Source organism: Ahaetulla prasina, chromosome 4 (genome assembly GCF_028640845.1).
Source record: "Ahaetulla prasina isolate Xishuangbanna chromosome 4, ASM2864084v1, whole genome shotgun sequence".
In the NCBI taxonomy this organism is placed as follows: domain Eukaryota; kingdom Metazoa; phylum Chordata; class Lepidosauria; order Squamata; family Colubridae; genus Ahaetulla; species Ahaetulla prasina.
The window spans coordinates 32,980,011-33,003,571 of record NC_080542.1 but is presented as its reverse complement, the minus strand read 5'-3'; the positions used below and the strand labels follow the sequence as shown (position 1 = coordinate 33,003,571).

At 40.3% G+C, this 23,561-nt stretch overlaps 1 protein-coding gene across 1 annotated transcript in view; it reads left to right on the top strand.

The window, feature by feature from the left end:
- LOC131198431 (paired box protein Pax-6-like) overlaps nucleotides 1-23,561 on the top strand; it is a 44,208-nt gene that overhangs the window by 14,632 nt on the left and 6,015 nt on the right. The window contains exons 4-6 of the mRNA XM_058183070.1: nucleotides 3,908-4,024; nucleotides 14,266-14,488; nucleotides 22,563-22,721. Of these exons, the coding sequence (XP_058039053.1) occupies nucleotides 14,374-14,488; nucleotides 22,563-22,721 (274 nt within the window). The 5' untranslated portion in view covers nucleotides 3,908-4,024; nucleotides 14,266-14,373. The remainder of the gene's footprint in view (nucleotides 1-3,907; nucleotides 4,025-14,265; nucleotides 14,489-22,562; nucleotides 22,722-23,561) is intronic.

Here is a 23,561-nt window from a genome sequence, read left to right as displayed (position 1 = left end):
AGAGAGAGAAGAGATGGGGCCAGTGCAAACCAAGGAAGGACAAGGATTGAGGCGGGGGATATGCCAGGGCCCCCTTTCTGTGGGGTGCAGTACAGTGTTCCTGTGTTACAATGGGGAGTATATTTTAGAAGTGTCGGAAGGAGGCTTTACTTCCAGTGCATAACTAGATTAGAGAAGGGACTATTGGGTTCTCTGGGGGTCTTGACATTCTTGGATCTGCAAAGGTTTGCTTTTGCTTTTAAAAAGTGGGACAGGGTCCATTGCGAAACCTCTTCAGTTATGTAGCCCTATAGGCATCACCCCGCTTGTCATGTCACCTTCTTCCCTCCCTATCATATCTTGCTGGACAGATAGATGAAGCCTGACATTCCCTGGCTCCCCCCCCAAGCCCCCTTCCACATGAGTCAATCTGCTTTGCATTTTTAATTGATGGCTGTGGCAGCAACAGAAATATGTACTTAGCCTCAGCCTCTCTGCCTCTGAAGTCATTTGGATACCCTTACCTCTTTCACAAAGATGTACCCAGTTAAGGTACAGACCACTGCATCTCCTAGACTTTCTAAGAACTCCTATTTCCCCGTCTCTACACTTTTAACATGGCGATTTTTGCCAAAATATCTATCAGTAGACACTTAGTTGAATAACAGAATAACAGAGGTGGAAGGGACCTTACAGGTCTTCTAATCCAACCCTCCCCTCAAGCAGGAAGTCCTATAGCATTTTAGACTAATGGTTGCCAATCTCTTAAAGACCTTCCATGTTGGATCCACAACCTCTGAATACAGTTTTAATAAAACAATTTTTGTCAAAATGCCTATCATTAGACACTTAGTTGTGACTAGAGGACTTCTCCGTCCTCTTTCCCTCAACTGCCCTGTCCTGCCATGCCCTGCATCAGAATTGTTTGTTCGTGTTTTTTTCATTTAAGTCACAGGTAAATCTGTAACCACCGGTAGATTGGTTTGCCCTAGATCCACCAGGATTTCTGATTCCCAGTTCTTATAATAATTGCAGCAACAACAGAGTACAGTAATATCCATTCCTCTTAGAATTAAACTGTTGTAATAAAATAAGCTTGGGACTTGGGAATTTTAGTGGAAAATTGTGAGCTTTATTAAGACCTGGAACAGTGAATCAATTCCTGCATTCAGATATTTAATTCTGTGTGAACTCATTTTTTAAAATCTTGGCTCCATTGGATGGATTTCAGGTTACTACAAAAAACACGAAGTTCTGGAAATCTGATTTGGAATCACTCTACGATACTTATATCCACCCACCCCACCAACCAAACCAGATTGTCTGTTGGCGATTCTTTAGTGGATTAACCATATAGGCTTTCTTTCATACAAGTTGGTAGATTCTGTCCCAGTTTTCAAGATTAGAACATTGTATTAGATAGGTGAGATCCAGATTTACACAAAGTCCTGGAGTCAGTCCCCAGTTAACGCTTTTTAAAATTATTGTAAGGATAACCTGTATGCCACCTAAAATTATTTGGAAGAAAAATAGTTTCAACATTAAATAAAGGAAGAAAGGAAAAAATGACACAGTATTTTGTTTTCTTCTTTTGCAAACCAATGACTGATTAGTGATAAATATCCATATTTAAAGAGAATAAAATCAGTTGCAATGGGAATTTCTGTTGCCTTTAGACCTTAAATACAGTTTTTGCAGAAGTATCTAATCAGCCATTTATTGTCTGTTTGAGCCGAGTTTGATTTGCCTTCCCTTACTTTCTTTCAATACACTCACCAGTCTATGGATCCTACCTCCAGAACTGCAAAAATTTAGAGGATCTCTAGATGGCAGCAGATATGCAAATAATTACAATATATCTTTGCTGCTATCTAGTGATCAGCTGATTTTTTTTTTTGAAACCCAGATCAAGGAGCCTTATATAGACCTTCCACACAGGACTAACTTTTCCCACATGAATTTACAAGAACTAAAATGAATTAAATAAGGGCAAATAATAAGATGTTCCATTCACCTATTCAGCAACTTAATAAAAAGCTGCAAAGAAAGCTCCAGAGGCTAAATGCATCGTTTATTTTGATATACCATCTGATAAAAAGTTCAGTAGATTAGGAGACTCTTCTTGCTAGCTGTCCCTCTACTCCCTGTGTAAAAGCATCCCCCATCAGGCTAATTGCTTGTAATCTATTCACAACCTACTGTATTTCCCTCAGGCTGAGTTGCCCTATATCAAGTAGCTCCATTTTAATTGCTTCTAATCAAGGTCATCTCCTCATTGTTTACCCTAAATCACTTAGGCACCACGATGCCCATGCTCAGCTTTATGGTGGAAGAGCGTGACTTGGAGAATGGAAATCCCAAAGGAGAGCCAATAAAAACTGGTTTCATTTATGACATCTGAAAGGAACATTGGGCAAATATACATGCCAGGCATTGGAAATCAATAATCTGAGTTGCTGTGGTGAGAATCCTGAATTTAGATGTTCTGAGCAGAATTCAGGATCAAGACTCCTTGGCTTTTTTAAAGATGATCTTGGAACCTTTGGGGCCTCTTTGGTTAAAAGGAGAGAGACCTGATAATGCTTAAGGACAAGAGCTAAGCAGCAAAGATGGGAAAGGCTGGAAGAAGATGGGAAGGAAAGATGGGAAGGGCTAGAAAAAGCATACTGGTTTCTCTTTCTCTTCTGTCCCTGCAGCCATTTGTACAAGGTACATCTCATGCTTGTCTGTGGCATCTGTCCCATTTCCCCCCTCCCTTTCCTTACCATACCCTCTAGCCCTGACCAGCTCTGACAGGCTCCTTCTCTATGATTTCTGTAAGCAACAACACATGGCTGTATAACTGGGGACATCTCTCCCTGCTCTACCCCCTCCCACCCTTGATCCATTGGAGGGAATTAAGTTCAAATCTGACACGACAACTTAGCACAAATGTCACAGCAGTATTCCTTTCCCCCCCAGCGCATCCCGGACTCCCTCCCATCTCAGTTTCCAGAAATGATATTTATTCTTGAACAACGCCCGCCCCAAAGTCATTCATAGCACAGAGCAAGAGTGAGTGGGTCTGAGCAGTAGGCACGCAAAGGGCAGCGATTCTACTTTGGGGAGCCCATTTTGGGCGAGCACCAGAAGACAGTGGGTAAAACTTGAGGAGATGATAAGACATCCCAAAAGCTGCTGCAAAAAAGGATGTGTGTTTGAATGGGATTGTTGAATGAAAAGGTAAGATGCTAAAGAGTAAAAGTGTTAATAGTATTGGATTGTGAAGGTAGCAGGGGAGCCGGAATCTAAACTGGGCATCCCTGAGTGAATGTGCAGGAGAAACCAGGCACTTCTCAGGGCACAACATGGTGGGCATTGCCTAGAGAAAGGGAGGTTGGAAATCAGCTATCCAAAGAAGGTTGGCAAAAGCACAGCGATTCACAAACTGGGAAAAGGAAAAAAGGAACTCCAACGTAGGGCACGTCAAGAAGTGCCACCAAGGAAGCAAAATTAAAACTGGACAGCAAGTAAGCTAAACAAAGGATTGAAAAAGTTATGCAGCACAAGACTACTTGATTCGAGTAAATTGGTAGGTACACAGCTTGGGACCTAGAAAAACATAAGTGGAGAGATAGGTGTGGAACAATACTGGGATTGGAAATTCATTGTTCTAGAACTGTATTTTATGCACAAAATGTTTTGAATGAATAATTAGATTACAAATGGTTTTGGATTTATATATATGTTTTTTCTCCCCCCCCCCTCATTTTCCTTATTGACCCCTCTCCCCTCCTCCATGTTAGATTTTGGTTAATATATTAGGATGCAATCTTGACATATTTGTATAAGTAGCCTCACTTGCGTTTGACATTGGATTCTTTGAGAATATTCTTTTTTCTACTTCTCCTCCCTTCCCTGGATAACATAATATTTTCAATCATTGCAGATGGATCAAACCTACTTCACACATAACTAATTTACCCAATTACTGGCTTAGCATCACTTTTAGTCAAGTACTGTCCTGCTCTGTTCAGTTGCAAATTTCAGTAACAGAGGATTCCAGGTAATTATGATTATAATAATTCTGCTAATATGTATGATATATGAAACAATGCAAGTGAGGTTTTTTTTTAGTTCTTAAGAGACAAACATATCCTCAGATTTTGTGAAATTTGAATATGCCTCAGTTGTATATATGCCCGCATAAAGGCTACTGGATTATGGAGTAAAATGTGGCTTCAATTAAAATAACTGACTGTGGAGAACAGAATTCACCCCAGCCAATCAATGAAAATAAAGACCAATTTTTGGAAAATTTGTTCAGGGGAAATATGTTCTTTGGAACAAATACATGTGTGTGCAATTTACATGTTCTATAACCTCGAATACCACAGTTTGTTAAAAATACTTGGTATAGTATGATTTCTGAATCTTTACTTCTGCTCCTTTGCTTCTTTTCTTTTCAACTCGTAAGTTATGATTTCCCTGCCAAATTTACTCCTTCCAAATGTGAAAGATTCCTGGGTAGAAACAGGGAAGGCAGCCATTTTGGGTTGAGGTGTTTATTGGCTTACGAGTGATGTGGCATCTTCTCTCTCTGGTATTCAGGCTTGTGGTTGACTTAGTTTATGTGTATGTGGAATGGCAGAATTCAAAATGAATTGAAGAATTGAAGAAAGCATTAAACATGGAGTTTTATAGTATTCTTATGAAGTGTGATTGCTGAGATTTGTGGAGGAGGGAAGAGTCCTAGTGCTGGCAGATTGAAAGAATAACTTTCAAAAGATTTGTTTTAAACATTGTCATGATTGGAATGTGATGTGCAATGGGCCTTTTCAGTATGATTTTATGTATTTTCCCTAATCTGATGTCCTGTAAAAGTGTTAAACTACAAAATGCATAATTTCCTGCCCACATATCAATACCAACTGTACCTCTGAAAAAGCCCTGCTAGATGGTTTATACATTCTTATAGGAAAAGATGCATGATACACATCCAAAAATGTGACATAGTTCATACAGTGCATTAACAAGTTTCAGGGTAATGTTGATTGTGTTTGTAAATAATAATATTCAATACTTATTATAAAGAGAAAGATGCAGTGGTGGTACATGTACATTGTGCTTGTAAGTAATGGTATTGTGCATTTATGTGAGACCCAGTGAGTGAGTCGTTCCACATGTGTTTATATAACAACTGGTACTGTTTGTGATGGGTACTATGCAGTAAACATAAACATTTTAATAGCCATTATTTTGTATTATATAATATGTAGTATAAAAGACAATATTTCTGAATGTAATTTTTTTAAATCTATCAGTCAGATGGTTTATGCATTCTAATGAGTTCATTCAGGAATACATTTGATCCAGACTCTCTTTGAAGGTGCTTCAGCATCAAAATACACTCAGACTTTTTAATGCCTCAGTGAGAGCTTTGCTTGCGTGCAAGATCCTCAAATATGTAAAAATGATTTGTGTCCCTTTTGTACCTTGAAAAGAGGCCAAAGAAAAGTCAGGAGGCTTTCTATGCACATCAAGTATGAGTCTGCTCATATATAGATCCTTCTTTTAAGTACATGGACAATGGACAGAGGAAACAGGAAAAGGGTAATTCCAAATTGGTCTGAAAGTCTATGATAAAAATCTATTTTTAAATTTAAAAATGTTGGCTTATTTGGGTAGGAAACTGGCTGAGAAGCCCGTCTCTGCTTGAAATGCTTGGATACTGAGCCTGGCATGGATCTAAGGCTGAATAGGCCATGGCCTCAGGTGCCAAAGTTTTGTTGTTGTTGTTAGATACAAAGTCGTGTCCGACCCATCGCAACCCCATGACAACGTTCCTCCAGGGCTTCCTGTCCTCTACCATCCTCTGGAGCAAGGGTCTCCAACCTTGGTCCTTTGCTGGCTGAGGGACTCTGGGAATTGAAGTCCACAAGTCTTAAAGGGACCAAGGTCGGAGACCCCTGCTCTGGAGTCCATTTAAGCTCACGCCGACTGCTTCAGTGACTCCATCCAGCCACCTCATTCTCTGTCGTCCCTTTCTTCTTTTGCCCTCAATCTTTCCCAGCATTAGGCTCTTCTCCAGTGAGTCCTTCCTTCTCATTAAGTGGCCAAAGAATTTCAGTTTCATCTTCAGGATCTGGCCTTCTAAAGAGCAGTCAGGGTTGACCTCCTCTAGGACTGAGTGCTCAGTGCCAAAATTTAGAGGACATCAATTCTTTCCCTCCTTCCAAATCATGCTAAAAATGCACTTTGCTTCAAACAATATGGCCTGGGATATCACAAAACTTGGAGACATAGCAAATTAAACAAATATGGCAACAATAAGTATTTCTGGAGGGCTACTTGCTTTTCCTTTCCCTCCTGTCCATCCTATGTATAAATACCAAACAAAACAGCAGAACTACAAAATTTATTAATACTGTATATTGTACTGTAAGACTATTGGGTATTCATGTTTTCTCTCTGCTCTTTCTTCAGTTAACATTTCCCAACCTGTGTCCTTCAGGTACATTGCTTTTGTGTTCAAATTATTCCCAGCTAAAATTAATTGGCTATGCTGGTTTTAAATTACAGCAATTTATTTATTTATTTATTTATTTATTTATTTATTTATTTATTTATTTATTTATTTATTTATTATTATTATTATTATTATTATTATTATTATTATTATTATTATTATTATTATTATTATTCAAATAGCACAAGTAGCCAACATACAAAATACTCCTTCCTCCTCTTATTTTCCCTAACAACAACAACAAAATCCCAAAATCTTCAACCAAAAACTGTCTACTATTGACCTTACCCCATTCCTAAGGGCTATAAGGGGCGTGCATAAGAGTACAAAAGTGCCTACCGTTCCTGTCCTATTGTTCCCTTCATTATATCAAATTGATATAGTTGATGCATATTTTTTACATATATATTTTTTTTCTTCAAGATATGTTGTTTTATCTATGACAATTGTTTGTGTATACTGTTGTGACAAAAAGAAATAAAAAAAAACAAACCTCTGTGAGATGGATTGGACTAAGAGAGAGTGGTTGGCCCAAAATAACCCAGCCAGTTTTCATGCCTAAAATGGGAATAGAATTCATAGACTCACTGGTTTATAGCCTGGTGCTTTAGTTCAAGCCCAGGTAGAGTATCCTGATTTGGAAAGATTAACTGATTAGACTTTGTAATATGTGCTTATGGGTGAAGCAGTAAGTGGTGTCCTTTCTTGTGCAGATGTGACAAATATCTTCATGGAATATTCTCATCTTCCCATTATTGGAGGCAGCAGCAAATTAAGAAATCTTGTTAGGGCACAGCCAGACAGCCAGTTTAACATACTTCCTTATAGTCCTTGAGACAAAACTAAAAGAATGGTTGCACAATTTGCTCTGTCCCAACACTACATCTCTATTCTCATTTAAGACTGGTGAGGGTGCTTTCTTTACAGTTTCAATGCAAGGAAGAACATCTTCAAGGATGCTGGGAGGAATACCTTAGGGTAAAGTTGCTCAGATCCACTTGAAATTAACTCTAATTGGGAAAGTCCACTTGATTGACTTAGTCACAATCTTGTCTTGTCTTTAGTTAGGAAGTTTTATTCCTTTAAAACATGAGAAAATGGGCAGGTTCATTGGGCGGCTACCTGTCTTTTAGGTTCATGTCCCTCCTGGCTAGTTAAATCTCCCTACGAAGTGACATATACCGGTAGATAGTCCTCAACTTACAACTATTCATTTAATGATCATTTGAATTTACAACGGCACTGAAAAAAGTGAGTTATGATCAGTGGTGGGATTCAAGTAATTTAACAACCGGTTCTCTGCCCTAATGATTTTTTCCAACAACCAGTTTGCCAAACTGCTCAGAAAGATAACAACCGGTTCTCCCGAAGTGGTGCGAACTGGCTGAATCCCACCACTGGTTATGACCATTTTTCACACAATTGTTGCAGCATCCCCATGGTCACGCGATCAAAAATAGGAAGTTTGGCAACTGGCATGCATTTATGATGGTTGCACGGTCCTGGGGTCATGTGATCACCTTTTGCAGCCTGCTGACAAGCAAAGTCAATGGGGAAGCCAGATTCACTTAACTATGTAATTAACTTAACAACTGGAGTAATTCACTTAATAACTGTGGCAAGAAAGGTCATAAGATGGGGCAAAATTCACTTAATAATAATTGTCTTGCTTAGCAACAGAAATTTTGGACTCAATTGTAAGTCAAGGACTACCCCGTATGGCTGAGTTCATATTGGTGGAAAATTTGTCTTTCAGAATGGAGTTCTGGTTTTGCTTTCCTTGAAGGATGCAGTGGTGAATTCCCTGCCGAAGAAGACTTCATTGTCACTGCTACCAATCCTGAACAATTTCTGCCCAGTCTCCAACCTTCCTTGTTAATAAAGATGGCAATGTTGCAATTTCTGTGGGCCCTGGAGGAAATTAAATGGCTGGAACTTTTTAATTGGGTTTCAGTCTGCAACATAATATGGAGGCGGACAGATTACACTTGTTGATGACCTCTGATGGAATGGGGAAGGGATGATACAACCATTCTGGTTCTCCTTGACCTTTCAATAGCTTTTGATACCATCAGCCATGATATCATCTCAACTGACTGTGGGAACTGGAAATGAGAGGCACAGCTTTTCAGTGGTTCTCCTCATTTTTTCTGTGGCCAGTCCCCATTGATGTTGGCAGGACACAAGTTGATTTATCAGTCGCTGCATGAATTGACATTCTCACCCCTCTTGTTTAACAACTACATGAAGAAATTGAGCGAGGTTGTTTGCAGACTCATGTATCATCACTAGAGGTTAAGTGATACTGCCAGTGCTTTGTCCAGTGGTTGAGTAACAGCAAAAGCTTAAGCTCAGCCCTGACAAAATTGAGGAGCTATGTCTTCATAGTTTTTTTAGGGCCATGAATTTTCTGTCTTTAGTTCTGAACAGGGCAGCTGTTTTCCAGACAGACCTCATACACAATCTGAGAGTTCTCAAATTTCTGTTCAGAGAGCAGGTGGCAGCATTAGCCAGTAGGGCCTTTGCTCAGACTTATCTATGGTACTGCACTAACCACACTGGTCTCTTGACTGCAAGTCCTTCCTTAGTAATCTTGTGTGTGGAGTACTGCAATTAGCTCAACAACTACAGATAGTCCTTGACTTAGAACCAGAATTGGGGACAGAATTTCCATTGCTAAGCAAGGTGGTTGTTAAGTGAGCTGAGCTCAATTTTATAACCCTTTTGCCATGGATGTTGAGCGAATATGTTAAGTAAATCATGCAGCATTATTTGAATCTGACTTTCACCATTGACCGTATTTGTAAGAAACCAGTTCAGGAAGATTGCAAATGGCAATCACATGATCCTGGGATGCTGCAACCATTGTAAATAGGTGCCAGTTGCAAGCAATCAAATTTTGATCATGTGACCATGGGGGTGTTGTGATAGTTGTAAGTGCAAAGACCAGTAATACATGGCTTTTTTTCAGTACTATCGTAATGTTGAACGATCGTTGTTGAAAGAGGACTACCTATTGCCCTTAAAGATATCCAGGAAGTTACAGCTGGTCCAGAATGTGAGGAATTATAGGCATGTGTTGGTACACCCATTTAACATCTCTGCTACATAAATTGTACAGGTGACCAATGGTTGCACTTATGAATGCAATTCAACAGCTAGCCATCATCAGTGAAGATCCGTTTACTTTTGTTTGTTTATTAAATTTATATAGCTACCCATCTCGTGATAAGTGATTTCATGGCATAGGTTGACAAAAGTGGTGTAATGAAAATATGTCCTTGAAGGATGACTAGCAAGGCATCTTCAAATTACAACTAAAGAGATTTGCTCAAAAAGCAAAATAGGATAGCAAAAGGCTATCTCCTGATTTACACTCAGGTTCTGTTGTTCAGTATCAATAGCTCCTCTGGGGTACCATACAATCTTCACAACTAATTGCTTCATTCATTAGACATGAATTTGCTAATCTGCTTTTCAAACCACTTAATTTATTGGCCATCAGAACATTTTCTGGGGTCTTCAAATCTACACACTGAGTTTTTCTTAGTTCAGGAAAGGAAGGAAGTATCTGGCAGCTGGTGGTATACATAGATAGGCAATAACTGAGGCATTTTGATATTTTGACATCCAGTGAAATGGTTTAAATCAGGGGTGTCAAACTCAATTTCACTGAGAGTCACATCAGGGTTGTGTTTGACCTTGGGGGGCTGGGGTGGGCATGGCCAGGTTGGGCGTGGCGAGCTTGACATTACTTGTGTCAGGGGTGCCTGTGGTGGCCCAAGTACTGTCAGGGAAAATGGGCTCCCAATCTCTGTTTTTAGCTGGGACGGCCTCCTGCAACCCTCTGCCAGCAAAAGACCTCCGTTTTTACTGGCAGAGGGTTACAGGAGGCCATCCCAGCTGAAAACGGGGATTAGGATCCATTTTACCTGGCAGAGGACACAGCCAGTCCACTGTTTCCAGGGCGGCCTCTCAGGCCAGATCTAAGCACCCCATGGGCTGGATCCGGCCCACAGGCCTTGAGTTTGACACCACTGGTTTAAATTAACATTAGCTGAATAGATTTGGCAAAAAATACATGATTTGAAAGATTACTGGTGCTTAATTTCAAACTAGGTTGCTAGATATATGTGGTGGTATTCTAAAATATTGTGAAATAACAATGGTTAGATGCAGACTACATGGACAGAAAGTGAAATGATTAATGTAAGAATTTTATTTTCTGGGGAGGGAGAATAAAATCCAGAGATTGGGAGTCTCACTTCTGTATCTTAGACTTCTTATATAGTCCCCTAAACCAGGATATCATTTGGTAGGTTTACGAAGTGGTTATTCAAACTATACCAAGCAGTTATGGCTTGTAAACAACTTTCTGGGAAAGCAATTTTAATGAAGCAGTCAATTAGTGGTTCATTTGGCAAACCATGATTAAGTAAGACACAGTTTCAAATTATGTTTGAATATATGCATCTTATTCTCTGGAATGTTGTTTTGCAAGGCTGTTGTTGTATAGAATGCTAAGCATAACAAACCTGGACTCCAAAATCTAGTTAATCATTAGGTGGCAGAAAAGCGATTTAGAAAATGCTAACATCTAATGCTAACATCATTGCTTACATGTAATGGTCATGCAGATTTTTTGCACTCCATATATATTGTATGCCAATAAGAGGAAAACATTGTTGGATACCAAGGACATTTTAATAACAGTTTTTCTAATTAATTAAAGATCTTACATAATTTTTAAAGTTTTGCAGTATAATGAAATTTGAATTACTTGTCATGGTGCTTCAAAATTTATGGTTTCCATTTAAAAAATTCTTTGAGATATTTGGAAGTAGAGCGTATTTCATAATAGGACTGAGACTCTGGTTTTTCATTTTCTTACAAGGCTATGAGCACACTGTTGTGCTAAAATAGAAGGTCCCGTATTCATGTATGTTCCTCTTTTTGTTAATCTGATTTCTTTTGTCCTTTTTTTTAAAAGATGTGGTTTAAATTATTTGCATATCTACGACAGACATGCTATTTCTCTGCTTTGCTGAATTGCTTTTTCACAACTGCATGCTGCAAAATTCCAGTATATTTCTTATAACTTGGTTAAATGCCTTTGATTTCTAATGACTAACTTACAATATTATTTAAGAAGTTGTAGTTGGAGCTCCATTTTTTTTTTAATTTAAGAGCAACTAAAAAGAGGGCTCTTACTGATTAAGAGATCTTCAGATGGCTCTCATCCGCTTTTTTTTCCAGTTGAGCAAAAGAATGTGAAACAAAAACTTGAACATATTTTCTCAATTGTCATCTTAATCAAGTGCTGCAAATTAATCTCTTGTGAGATGGGTGGCTATACAAATATAATAAATAAAAAAATAAAATATAGAGGAGAAATGATTTCTGACAATACTAATGCCCTAAAGATCTGCTGCCGGTCAATATTTTATTCATTAAATTTATATGCTGAATTGCAGGAGGCAACTTCCAATGAGTGGTTTCAGCAAAGAATCTCCTAGTGCTAATCATTCTTTGCTCTCCCCTTGTCAGCAGAATCACAACCGATTTCCGCTATTATCAGGTTTTTAATGCATTTGATTTATTTTTATCCCATTCTACTCTATCTATGCCAATTAGTTTGTAGCATAATTAGTGGGTGAAGGATGGAGGAAGATCCGTTCAATTCATCTTTGGTGTAATCTTTGCTATTATTCAACATGAAAACTGTTCCCTTCCCCAGGAAGTTAGTTTCAGGAATTTGTTGTTGCTCCTTGAAAAATTGGACACCCCCTCTCCCGCCAAGAGCTTATTTTAATAAGCCTATGCATTTGCTTTCCTTTCTTAATTAACACATTAAACTTCACATTGAGATTGTCCTCAGGCAGTGAAGATAGATTCACTCCAAATGTCCAGAGGTTTCTCTTCTGGAAAGGTATATAAAAGTGACATTGTCAAATGTAGCATTGCCTCAGGACACAGATTTGTTGTTTTGTTCCCACATTAGGTCAAACTAGTTTCTCATCTGCCTGCAGAGTTTTTGACTTAGGAATATAAATTAAGAAATAATAATAATAAAACCACATTGGGAGTATCAAGTTTTTAAAAATCATGGCAGAGTGCTGCAGTACAGTGGAGTTTTTAAAGATTGTTACAGAAGTTATTATTCAATGCCTAAGTAGGTAAACGTCTTTGGACAGCACTGGCTCTTCGGCTTTGAAACGCCCCCTAGAGTCGGCAACGACTAGCACGTATGTGCAAGGGGAACCTTTACCTTTACCTTTAAGTAGGTAAACATGGATGCCCAGGAGAAATTAGTAGGATCTCGGAATACCTATGTGATATATGTTTGCCTCCTGCATTCATGATTAACAAAGGTTTCGTTCATATGCAGTTTTGTTCTATTTGTTCTTTCTTATCCACCAATTTTATCCATGTATATGCCAATGCCCATGTATGCTTGGATCACCAGTTTCCTTTCTTTCTGAAGTTTCCCGCCCCACTCTTCCATTCCAAATGTGCAGAGAGCTTGGGAAACTGGGCGGGCGAGGGCTGAGTGTTAACTCTGTGTATGTGTGTGTTTGTGTGTGTGTATGTGTGTGTGTGTTTGTGTGTGTGTGTGTATGAGCGCGCCTGTGCCTGTGTGGGCTTTGACTAACAGTCAGAATTGCCAAAGGCAAGAATGCTGGCCCATTCACAGCGTAGCATAGGATGGGGTGGGAGATGCCAGGATGAAGGATGAAGCATCAACACTCCCCACTCATGTACTTAACTACAGCTGTTACCTGGGCTTCAAGATTCCCCAAATAAGTCTTCATGGGTTGAGGGAACTATGGGCCCCTGGGGTGCGGTATAATTTTGTTTGTCTGAGGCCACAAACATACCAGCTAGACATCTTAAGGATGCTTTTTCAAAAAGCAACTTGGACTTTATTTTTCCTTGAAGACCTTTCACTTCTCATTCAAGAAGTTCTTCAGTTCTGACTGAAGGACGAGAAGTGAAAAGAAGGAAAAACAAAGTCCAGTTGCTTTTTGAAAAAGGACCTTTCGGACAGTCATGACCTGGATGACTGAGAATCTCCATAGACATACCAACTAGAATAAATAGTAGCCAACTAGAATAAATAAAGAGGGAATATAGGGAAATGAGTGGTAAAAATATAATTAAGATTACAATTCAATATTTTTTCTAATTCTTCCGATTGTGGACGAAAGAGGATTTATATGCTACTGTTTTACTTTATGACCTTTAGACCGAAATCAGAAAGGGTATCCATTATTTTCTAAGAAACTGCAGAAGCTGCTTAGATAAACTGAATCTGTTGGTTCATATCGGTCTGATTTCTGCCATTCTTTTTCCATTTGGACTTTCTTTCAAACAGTTCAGAGCAGCCCACATGTTTCTCCTGTTAGAAGTCATATAATTTACACAATACTGCAAGATATTATTAAACTGAGATAGTCTAATTTACCAGTGCAGGACCTTTATACTTAAGTGGTGCTTTGAGTCTTTCACTTGCTCACAAAGTTGCTTACTTGTGAGCAAGTAATTCTCACTTGCTCACAAAGTTATTACAGGCCCATTGCGAACATGAAGGAGGACTATAAAAATAGTAATGTTTTCTTAGTGACCATATATGCAATGTGTGATAAAAGCATGGCTCCTCCGGAGTTTGAAAATATGACCCAGGATCTCTTCCTTCCTTCCTTCCTTCCTTCCTTCCTTCCTTCCTTCCTTCCTTCCTTCCTTCCTTCCTTCCTTCCTTCCTTCCTTCCTTCTTACAGGTTTATCCAAGGTAGGGTGGGCAACTGCAGCTTGCAACCCTCCAGGTGGGGGGTTTCTGTTGACTCCACCAGCCTTCTTCCTGTCCCTCTGATCTTCAGCCCCATTCCATGGGGGTGGATGGCATGTATGAGAAGAGCAGAATGCTGAATATACAAAACAGCACATGGAGTAATCGCCAAGAGTGGTACCAAGACAGTTTGGTGACAGGACAACTCAACCCTGGTATGAAATCTTCCTGTTTATATGTGTACAGGCAAACATATTCAGGATATGTTTTCCCTTTTCCCTTGAGTTTCTTAGAAGTTAGATAGTTCAATATGTCCAGCTCTGAGTCTGGGAAAACAGGAAGGAGGCAGAGCAGAAGGGATTTTTTCTATTGCTCCAACCTGCTTTTCCTGGGTTATAGCAATAGCAATAGCACTAAGACTTTTATACCATTTCATAGTGCTTTTACAGCCCTCTGTAAGCGGCTTACAGATTCAGCATATTGCCCCAACAATCTGGGTCCTCATTTTACCAACTTTGGAAGAATGGAAGGCTGAGTCAACCTTCAGCCGGTGAGATTTGAACTGCTGAACTGCAGCTAGCAGTCCACTGAAGTAGCCTGCAGTACTGCACTCTAACCGCCACCTCGGCTCCATTATGTCTTCTTTTAGCTTCTAAACAGACAATTCTGTGCTTCATTATAGGTAGAAAATATTAAATATAGCCTATCCAGCCTCGAAGTCTTCTAGTCTTCTATAATTCTCTCCAAATTTCTTCATTAATCACCCTCTCCAGCAAATATCCAGAGTGGGGCAAGATCAGCTCACAGCCTTCTCCAACTAAATGAAGTTACTTGTTTTACCTCTAGGACCACTACTTGGTGTTCTTTGGTATTCACCAGGAGACAAAAATGCCTTGGTATGGACCACTGCTAACTCATGACTCAGGCCAGCAGTAGTCTATTTTGAGTCACAATTTCAATTGCTCACAATGCCCTAATGGAGAGTCAAACAAAGGCATTGTAGAAATGATTTTTTTTCTTTTTCTAATGTCCCTGTAATCCCTTGCATCGGGATGGAGTTGGAGCAACTGAACGGAGCTGAGTATTTACTGGCCAGATGCCCTTCCTGTCGCCAATGCAGAGTTCGCAGCAGATATTATCTCTTTGTGCCCAGAGAGAGAAATATCTGCTACTACCTAGGATCTAATTCACAGCCCCCCCACCCCTGATTGTGTGAGAGCTTTACCTCTAGGCCACCACACAACTCCTATTGTAGAAATATAAATGGTAACTTGCGTTACCACATGCTCTGGTGCTGCCGCCGACTTCCTCCTGATCAAGTAAGCTTCTAAAGGGAATTTATCCAAATCATCTCAAATATCAGTGCTGGAAATGCCCTTGGATTTCTCCTCCCCCACCCCAAAAAAATCTGGGATTCCAAGACCCTCTCTCTGCCAGGTAATTTTTTTTTCACTCAGCATCAGAGACACATCTGTCTAATTATTAATTGACTGTTCCATCAACTAAGGAAAGAACTCATGAGAAAACTTGGTTCACATTTTGGGAAAACTCCCTAGAACAGGGGTCTCCAACCATGGTCCCTTTAAGACTTGTGGACTTCAACTCCCAGACACCCTAGCCACCTTTGCTGGCTGAGGAACTCTGGGAGTTGAAGTCCACAAGTCTTAAAGAGATCAAGGTTGGAGACCCCTGCCCTAGAAGGAGTGTTTGATGGATCAAATGAGATAAGAAGTGCTTTGAATTCCCAAGCAGATTTGCCGAGTGTCCTTGGATGCCTGGGAGCTGGTGCTGGCTGTGGGGATATCAGGACATATGTGGCTTCTCACTGTTCTAAACCAAGCTTACTGGGAGGGGAGTACTTTATGCCTTGCTTGACTGACATGAGAATTAACCAATGAGATTGGCCAGATATTTGGTTTGAGGTAGCATGGCGTTTGTACCTGCCAAAATGGAAGATCTACACTTCTTGGCGTCACTTCCTCTGTGCTCTTGAGCATACAACCACACCACAATATTCAGAGGTTATCACAAATTAAAAGCAAATCTAAAATGGAACTTCAAAGATAGTGTGTCATTGAATTCTCATTTCTGAAGGCAACCGTGAAGGATAAAAATGAAGAGTGGATGTTTTCATGGCTGGCTTAAGGATTTCCTGGAGCATCCATGAATTAGGACTCATTTTATTTTCTTATATTGCAAACTTTAAATGATTACTTCAAATTACTTTCAATTAGAATAATGTAGGCTAATTATCCAATGGATGAGGTAACCTAATATGTATCCCGCCTATCCGCCCATTTATTATTTGGTTCTTAAGAATTCCTCAAAGCTCACTTTTCAGTAAAGTATATTGTTAGTTCTCATTGCAAGTTCTCATTCAATGCAGGGGCACTGAACCTTCTCATCCCTCTTGAGCATTTATTTCCAGATAGTGACTTTAGATGGAAGACTAGATTTTCTCATCCTTCTTCAGCATTTTTTAAGAGCCTTAGCTGCTGACTTCAAAATCAAAGCTAATGGCATTAGCACATCTTGTAGGCTAAAAGGTAGTGCAATCCTTCTCCATAAGATAATATGCCTACTAGAACTGAGCTTTGTGTTTCCTTGCAATGTTTAGACAAGATTATCCACGGAAGGAGTCAGAGGATTCAAGATGGCAGTCATGATCATGCGCTTAAAGTTATGTCCCTTTTTGCACATGTAAAATGGGTGGGGGCTTTCATCATGTGGTTATGGTGTCTTGACATTTTTGATCCATTTCTTCTTATAGTCATTCCAGTAGAAACAGTTCTTTGCATTCCACTTTTTCATGGTCTCCACTGAGATTCAAAAAGGCGTTTCTGTGTTCTGAAAGAATCTTACCTATCTTTATGAAATATAAAAGATAAAATTATTTACTTATTTATTAAACACACCTATATGGCCACCCAACCCTCCCATGGTGACTCTAGATGGTTTACAACAATAAAATTCCGCAATATAAAAACCCATAATCTCCCCAAACCCCCAATAATATCTTGAGTAATCCATAGGGAAAGTGGTGGGCAGAATGTGGGATTGCTTTAAGGTAAGCATGGACCTTAACAGACTCTTGTTGCTGATATTCCAAAATCTTTCCACTTCAATAGGTTGTTCCTGTTGCTTACGACTCCATGGTGAGACAGTTCATAAATGGTATTGCTACCCCACCTCAAGCCACAATAACCCTTGTTGCTTACTGCTAACAGGTGGTTGAGTCACATGGTATTGCTTTTCCTCAACCAGCAACATTCAACAGCTGAACTGAATATCTAATAAAATTAATAAAAAGCTGTAGTGCTGTATTACATTGGGCTTTCTGCCCATTCACTGGGGACTTTCCCCACAGCTGAACTGACATCTTCTCTATCCTCCATGACACAGCAAAACAAACAAAGAAAAAACCAGCATGAACTTTGCTCTCCCACTGCCAACACTATCCTGCTTATCTCACCTCTGTTTCCAGACATTACCAGTTACCTGATATCCCTCCAAGATAGTTGATGATAAAAAGCCTAACACGTACTTCACACCCTGAGTGTCTTTGTGTCCCAAAAAGCTAGATTAGTCAATTATCTTAAAACATGCCTGATGATTGCCTGTATTGTGTGATCTGGTCTGGAGACCCATGGACAATCCAGCCCACCTGGAACCTGGGTAGATGTCCTCATGGATGTGGTCTAATTCCAGATGTTTTGTCCAACCTGGAGCATTCAGACAGCCTGGAACAGAAGTTCTAGAATCCCTGGGCCAATACAGCTTGCAGATCCCGAGAATAATTACTGAAAACACTTGGAAACTGACAAGTTTGGGAAGGCTGTGCTAGTTGTCATATATGTGCACATCGTATTCTAATGTTCTTGATCCCATTTCTATAACCCACATCCACAGAAAGACCCATAGCTGTTGTGGTTACCAAAGTATAAAAGCATGAGGTCCTCTTTCTGCCCAACTTCTCTATTTGTGGTGATTTCAGACACAGTTCAAGACCTTCTCCCCTCCCCCCCCCCGCCCCATTTCCCTTCTCTCCTCCATCTCACCACTCCAGTCCTCCTGCCCCATTTCCCCTTCGGGTGTATGCAAGCGTGTTTCCTCCCTTTGCATTTTGCAAAGATATCTCAGCAAAAATTAGAACTGAGGGGGATATGGGAGAATGGGGTGGGGGAGGGGGAAGAGAGGCAGACTGGTTGAAGTGACATGGGCGGTGAGGACAGACCCTGACAGCCCTATATCTGGGCCAGGGCCAAGCAGAAATATTCTTCACCAACGAGGCATTTTGAATCTCTTTGCTGCAGGGACTGCAAACAGTTAGAAGAATCAGGGGGGAGGGAGAAGGCCGTGTCATCTCACATTAAGGCACTCTGGCTGACGCAGTGGCTTTGCGTTGCCTGCGGAGATCTGAGTGCTTGGTTTCGCAGAAGCACGGAAAGGTCATTGCTCAGGATAGAGCTCCCCTTGGATAAAAGGTTAAGCTCTTGTGGGTTCCCCCAAACCCTCAGTTGCCACCCATCCATTATCTCTTTCTCCAAGGCTCCAAGGCCTCAAGCAGCTGTCACCAGTTTCCCTGCAGCCCCTATTCTGAGTCAACCAGGAAGAAAACTTCCTGTCTCAGAGAGATCAAGATTCCTGCAATACATACCACATATACAAAACCTACATGCTATCCTGGGAATGAAGTCTTCTTCCATTTGCCCGCTCCCACCTCTTTTCTGCCAAAGAGATGGAGACTGTTTTCATGTCTTTCCGTTTGTTGTCCCTTCTGGTCTTGAGTCAATATGCATGCATTATATTTTGTGTGCCATGTGTCAGGGAAGGTTCTTCCCCTACCATAATGAATTAGAACTAGATAGAAGAATCTATCTCTACTGTGAATGTGCAGTCATGGATTAACAATTTCTTAACACACATTATTCAGTGACTCTTTATAAACTATTAATAAACAGTTGTCTCACCACAGAGTCAGACAGGAAGAAGAAAAGGCCTGGGGCGGGGGAAGCTAAGAAGCCAGAGGAGAATGTCAATTTTCCATCAGGAGACAAAGCAAGACATCACATGACGTTCAGGGATGACACCACATGAGGTTCAGAGACCCCATGCCAGATTTCTGGACACAATTTATTGGAAGAGAAAGTTCCAGAATTCTGATTAGTAATATTTGCTAGAAAGAAGGCTGTAGCTATAGCAGAGAATTGCAGCGCATATATTTCAAAGTTAGGGATTATCTTTACAGGCAATGTAAGGTGGTAAGATTTTGGCATGATTTTTTTTTGTCCCCTTTCTGTATAAAAGAGCGTAACTCTTTGAGGAAGGAGGGTTATCCTATACCCGCTGATGGTTTGGAAATTGGCTGGTAGGCTTCCTATCTGTGTGAAAACCAGCTGATGGACATCATCACCCTGCAAAATTCACCCTTCTTTGAATGTGCATGTAACATTGTATGTACATACCAAAGGATCAGGGCTTGTGCTGCTGGGTTACTTTTGTCAGCTGGTCTCCCCTTGCTCCTTCCTGCACTTGTTTAAATGTGCTCCAAATAAAAATCTCTATTTTCCTTCTGTGAGCCTGATCTTTCTAATTAAGGGCAAAGGACAGCAACAGTGGTACTCTAAAGCAACAGTGAGTGGTTGCCTTAAGCCACCATATTAATTCCCCATAATGCTGTGAAATTCCCTCACACTCAAAGCAACTAATGGCTATGCCTATTGATTCTGACTGCGAAGCAGAGCATTGTGGGAAGTTGAAGTGGAGATGTGGACTAGTTACTTGTGGTTTAGACCAGGGGTGTCTAACCTTGGCCACTTTACGACTTGCGGACTTCAACTCCCAGAATTTCCCAGCCACCCATGCTGGCTAGGGATTTTGGGAGTTGAAGTCCACAAGTCTTAAAGTTGCCAATGTTGGACACCCCTGCCTTAGACCATGCAAAGAATTAATGGAGAACTGAACAACCTTGAATGTAGATATTTCTCTTAAGAATTTCCACAGACCATTCTTTTAAATTTCAACTACACCAAGCAAGATGTCTATGATTTTTTTTTTGTCCCCTTTCTGTATAAAAGAGCGTAACTCTTTGAGGAAGGAGGGTTATCCTATACCCGCTGATGGTTTGGAAATTGGCTGGTAGGCTTCCTATCTGTGTGAAAACCAGCTGATGGACATCATCACCCTGCAAAATTCACCCTTCTTTGAATGTGCATGTAACATTGTATGTACATACCAAAGGATCAGGGCTTGTGCTGCTGGGTTACTTTTGTCAGCTGGTCTCCCCTTGCTCCTTCCTGCACTTGTTTAAATGTGCTCCAAATAAAAATCTCTATTTTCCTTCTGTGAGCCTGATCTTTCTAATTAAGGGCAAAGGACAGCAACAGTGGTACTCTAAAGCAACAGTGAGTGGTTGCCTTAAGCCACCATATTAATTCCCCATAATGCTGTGAAATTCCCTCACACTCAAAGCAACTAATGGCTATGCCTATTGATTCTGACTGCGAAGCAGAGCATTGTGGGAAGTTGAAGTGGAGATGTGGACTAGTTACTTGTGGTTTAGACCAGGGGTCTCCAACCTTGGCAACTTTAAGACTTGTGGACTTCAACTCCCAGAGTTCCTCAGCCAGCAAAGCTAGCTAAGGAACTCTGGGAGTTGAAGTCCACAAGTCTTAAAGTTGCCAATGTTGGAGACCCCTGGCTTAGACCATGCAAAGAATTAATGGAGAACTGAACAACCTTGAATGTAGATATTTCTCTTAAGAATTTCCACAGACCATTCTTTTAAATTTCAACTACACCAAGCAAGATGTCTATGATTTTTTTTTTTGCAAGGCTTTGCATTCTGCACTAAAATCTCACAGTCTGTGGTTGGGGCAAAATTATGCCGATTTCTTTCATGTCTGAGTTGATGAGTTAGATAAGAACAAGAGTTGAGCAGGATATTTCTCAACTGAACCCTAATCTTACAGAGGAAAGGGGAGCCTGGGAAAGAGAAGTAGTGGTTGGAAACAGAAGGAGTTTGAAGGAATTCCTAATCTTGCAGCACCTGGTGGCTACATTTTCCTTTTTACCTTTTACAAACAAGACGCTTCCTCCCAGATATTGTACAAACTGGTCAGTGCATGAAGCTTGGCCAACAGTGGTTACCGATGCCTCAACTCAACATTAGAACAAGTTGCTATGCAGGAGAGAGGAGTAACCTGGAATAGGAGAAAATGGCAAAGAAAGTTAACTACCTTCTCATCATCACAATTTTTCAAGATAGTTAGGATGGCACTGAGTCCATTTATTTCCATCTCAGCTGCAGTTCAGCAGCAAACATGCTGAATCCAAATCTCCATCAAAACTCTGGAGTGCTTGGGAGAGCAGTCTAAGCCACTACACTTTGTCCATAATATTGATGCCAAACAAAACCGACCCACAATTGGGGCGTGGGGCTAGTTTGATGCTGATTTTCTCCCCTTCTTCTTGGTCAGCAGAAGGAAGCATTGGTTGGCTCATGCACATTTATAGGTAGTCCTCAACTTACGATTGGTCACTTAGTGACAGTTTTAAAGTTCCGATGCCAACCCCATGACTACATTTTGGGCACTCAGCAACCAGCCCACATTTATGGCTGTTTGCGGTATCTAGCAGCCATGCGATTGTGATTGTCAAATCTTTTTGCCGAAAATCAGCATTTACTCCAGTTTGCAGCAAAAACGCTCCATGGATTCCCTTAAAAACAATGGATTCACTTAACAACTGTGGTGCTCACTTAACAATTGCTGCCAAAAAAGATCATAATATTGCATCTAGTTACATGACGGCCCACTTTATGACTATTGTGATTTACAACCATTATGGTCATAAGTCGAGGACTACCTGTAAAGACTGGTTCTGGTGATAACCAACATAAATCAGTTTCTGAAGGGCTTGGAGAAACAGTTTGATGCAGTGGTTAGGCAGAAAAGCCAACTAAGTTATTTTATACCTCTCATTTTCAGCCCACTGTGTTATTGCGGAGCAAATAAAAAGAGAGTCATCACTACTTCATCTTGAATTGTACAAATAAAGACTACCTGTAAAGCTAATAAATAACAAAAAAATAGCAGTGTAGAAATGATGTCTCTCCTTCCATCTCTGCTCCTAAACCATTTGAGAATTTACGATCATACAGGAGGACTACAACTCCCATATCCCAGAGTCAATGTATCTGTCACTCTCAAGCATTTCTGAAGAGCACCAGTTTGGGGAAGAGTGGTATTAACTCTATGCTGCCCATTGTTCTCCACCCTACCTCCTCAGACAGCTGTCAGCAGCTAGAAAGTAGCTTGGATTCTGAGCACACCCAAGGTGGTGGCAACCAAGACCTAGATGACTCCCAAATCCATTTGCAGCTGAAGCGCAAATTGCAAAGAAACAGAACTTCTTTTACACAGGAGCAAATAGAGGCATTGGAGAAAGGTAAGGCAAAGAGAAAGCAGGGATTGTTCTCTAATGTGATGGCCCATTGGGTGGATTTTTTTTTTTTTGGTGGTAATTTGAGCAGCAAGTTGTGAGACACACATGGGGAATGTCAATGTTTTTATAAGCAGCAGGTAGATGCACCCTGTTTCATTCTAAGCAATTGCAGTAAAGGGCTGATTCAGACAAACACATAAAACTAGCATTTTTTAATAAAAAAATGTGTGAAGATTTTAGTAGTTAGTTAGTCTTTCCAGGTACTTGTGACCCTAATCACAGATGTAGACAACTCATCAGGCCCAGACACACAGCTCAAGAGAACCAGTTGCATAGTTGCTCTATTTTTGAAGCCACCTAACAGGTGAAGACTGAAAACAATGTTTCTCAGTCTTGGGAAGTTTAAGATGTTTGGACAACAGCTCCCAGAATTCTCCAGTCAGATGGGAATGTTCTCCATGCTGTCTGAGGAATTCCGGGGAATAGTTTAACATTCCCAAGGTTGAGAAACATTGCCTGAAGATTTCTGAAACAGGAAATTACCTTTTACTGCATCATATTATCACTCCATCTAAACTAGAATTATGGCTGGCAGTGATCCTCCAAGGCTCACATAGGAATTTTTCCAGTTCTAACCTAGAAATATCAGGAAATAAATCTGAGAATTTTGCCTATTGACTGCACAAAACCAAAGGTATTGGAAATCCTTTCAGTAGGATAGCAGTCATGCTATACAGAAATCATAAACAGTATTGCAACCTATGTACAAAAATGCATTTTTTGCCACGAGTTGTAAGCCATACCATTTTTAAATTATACATTGTATTAGAAGGAGTACACTGG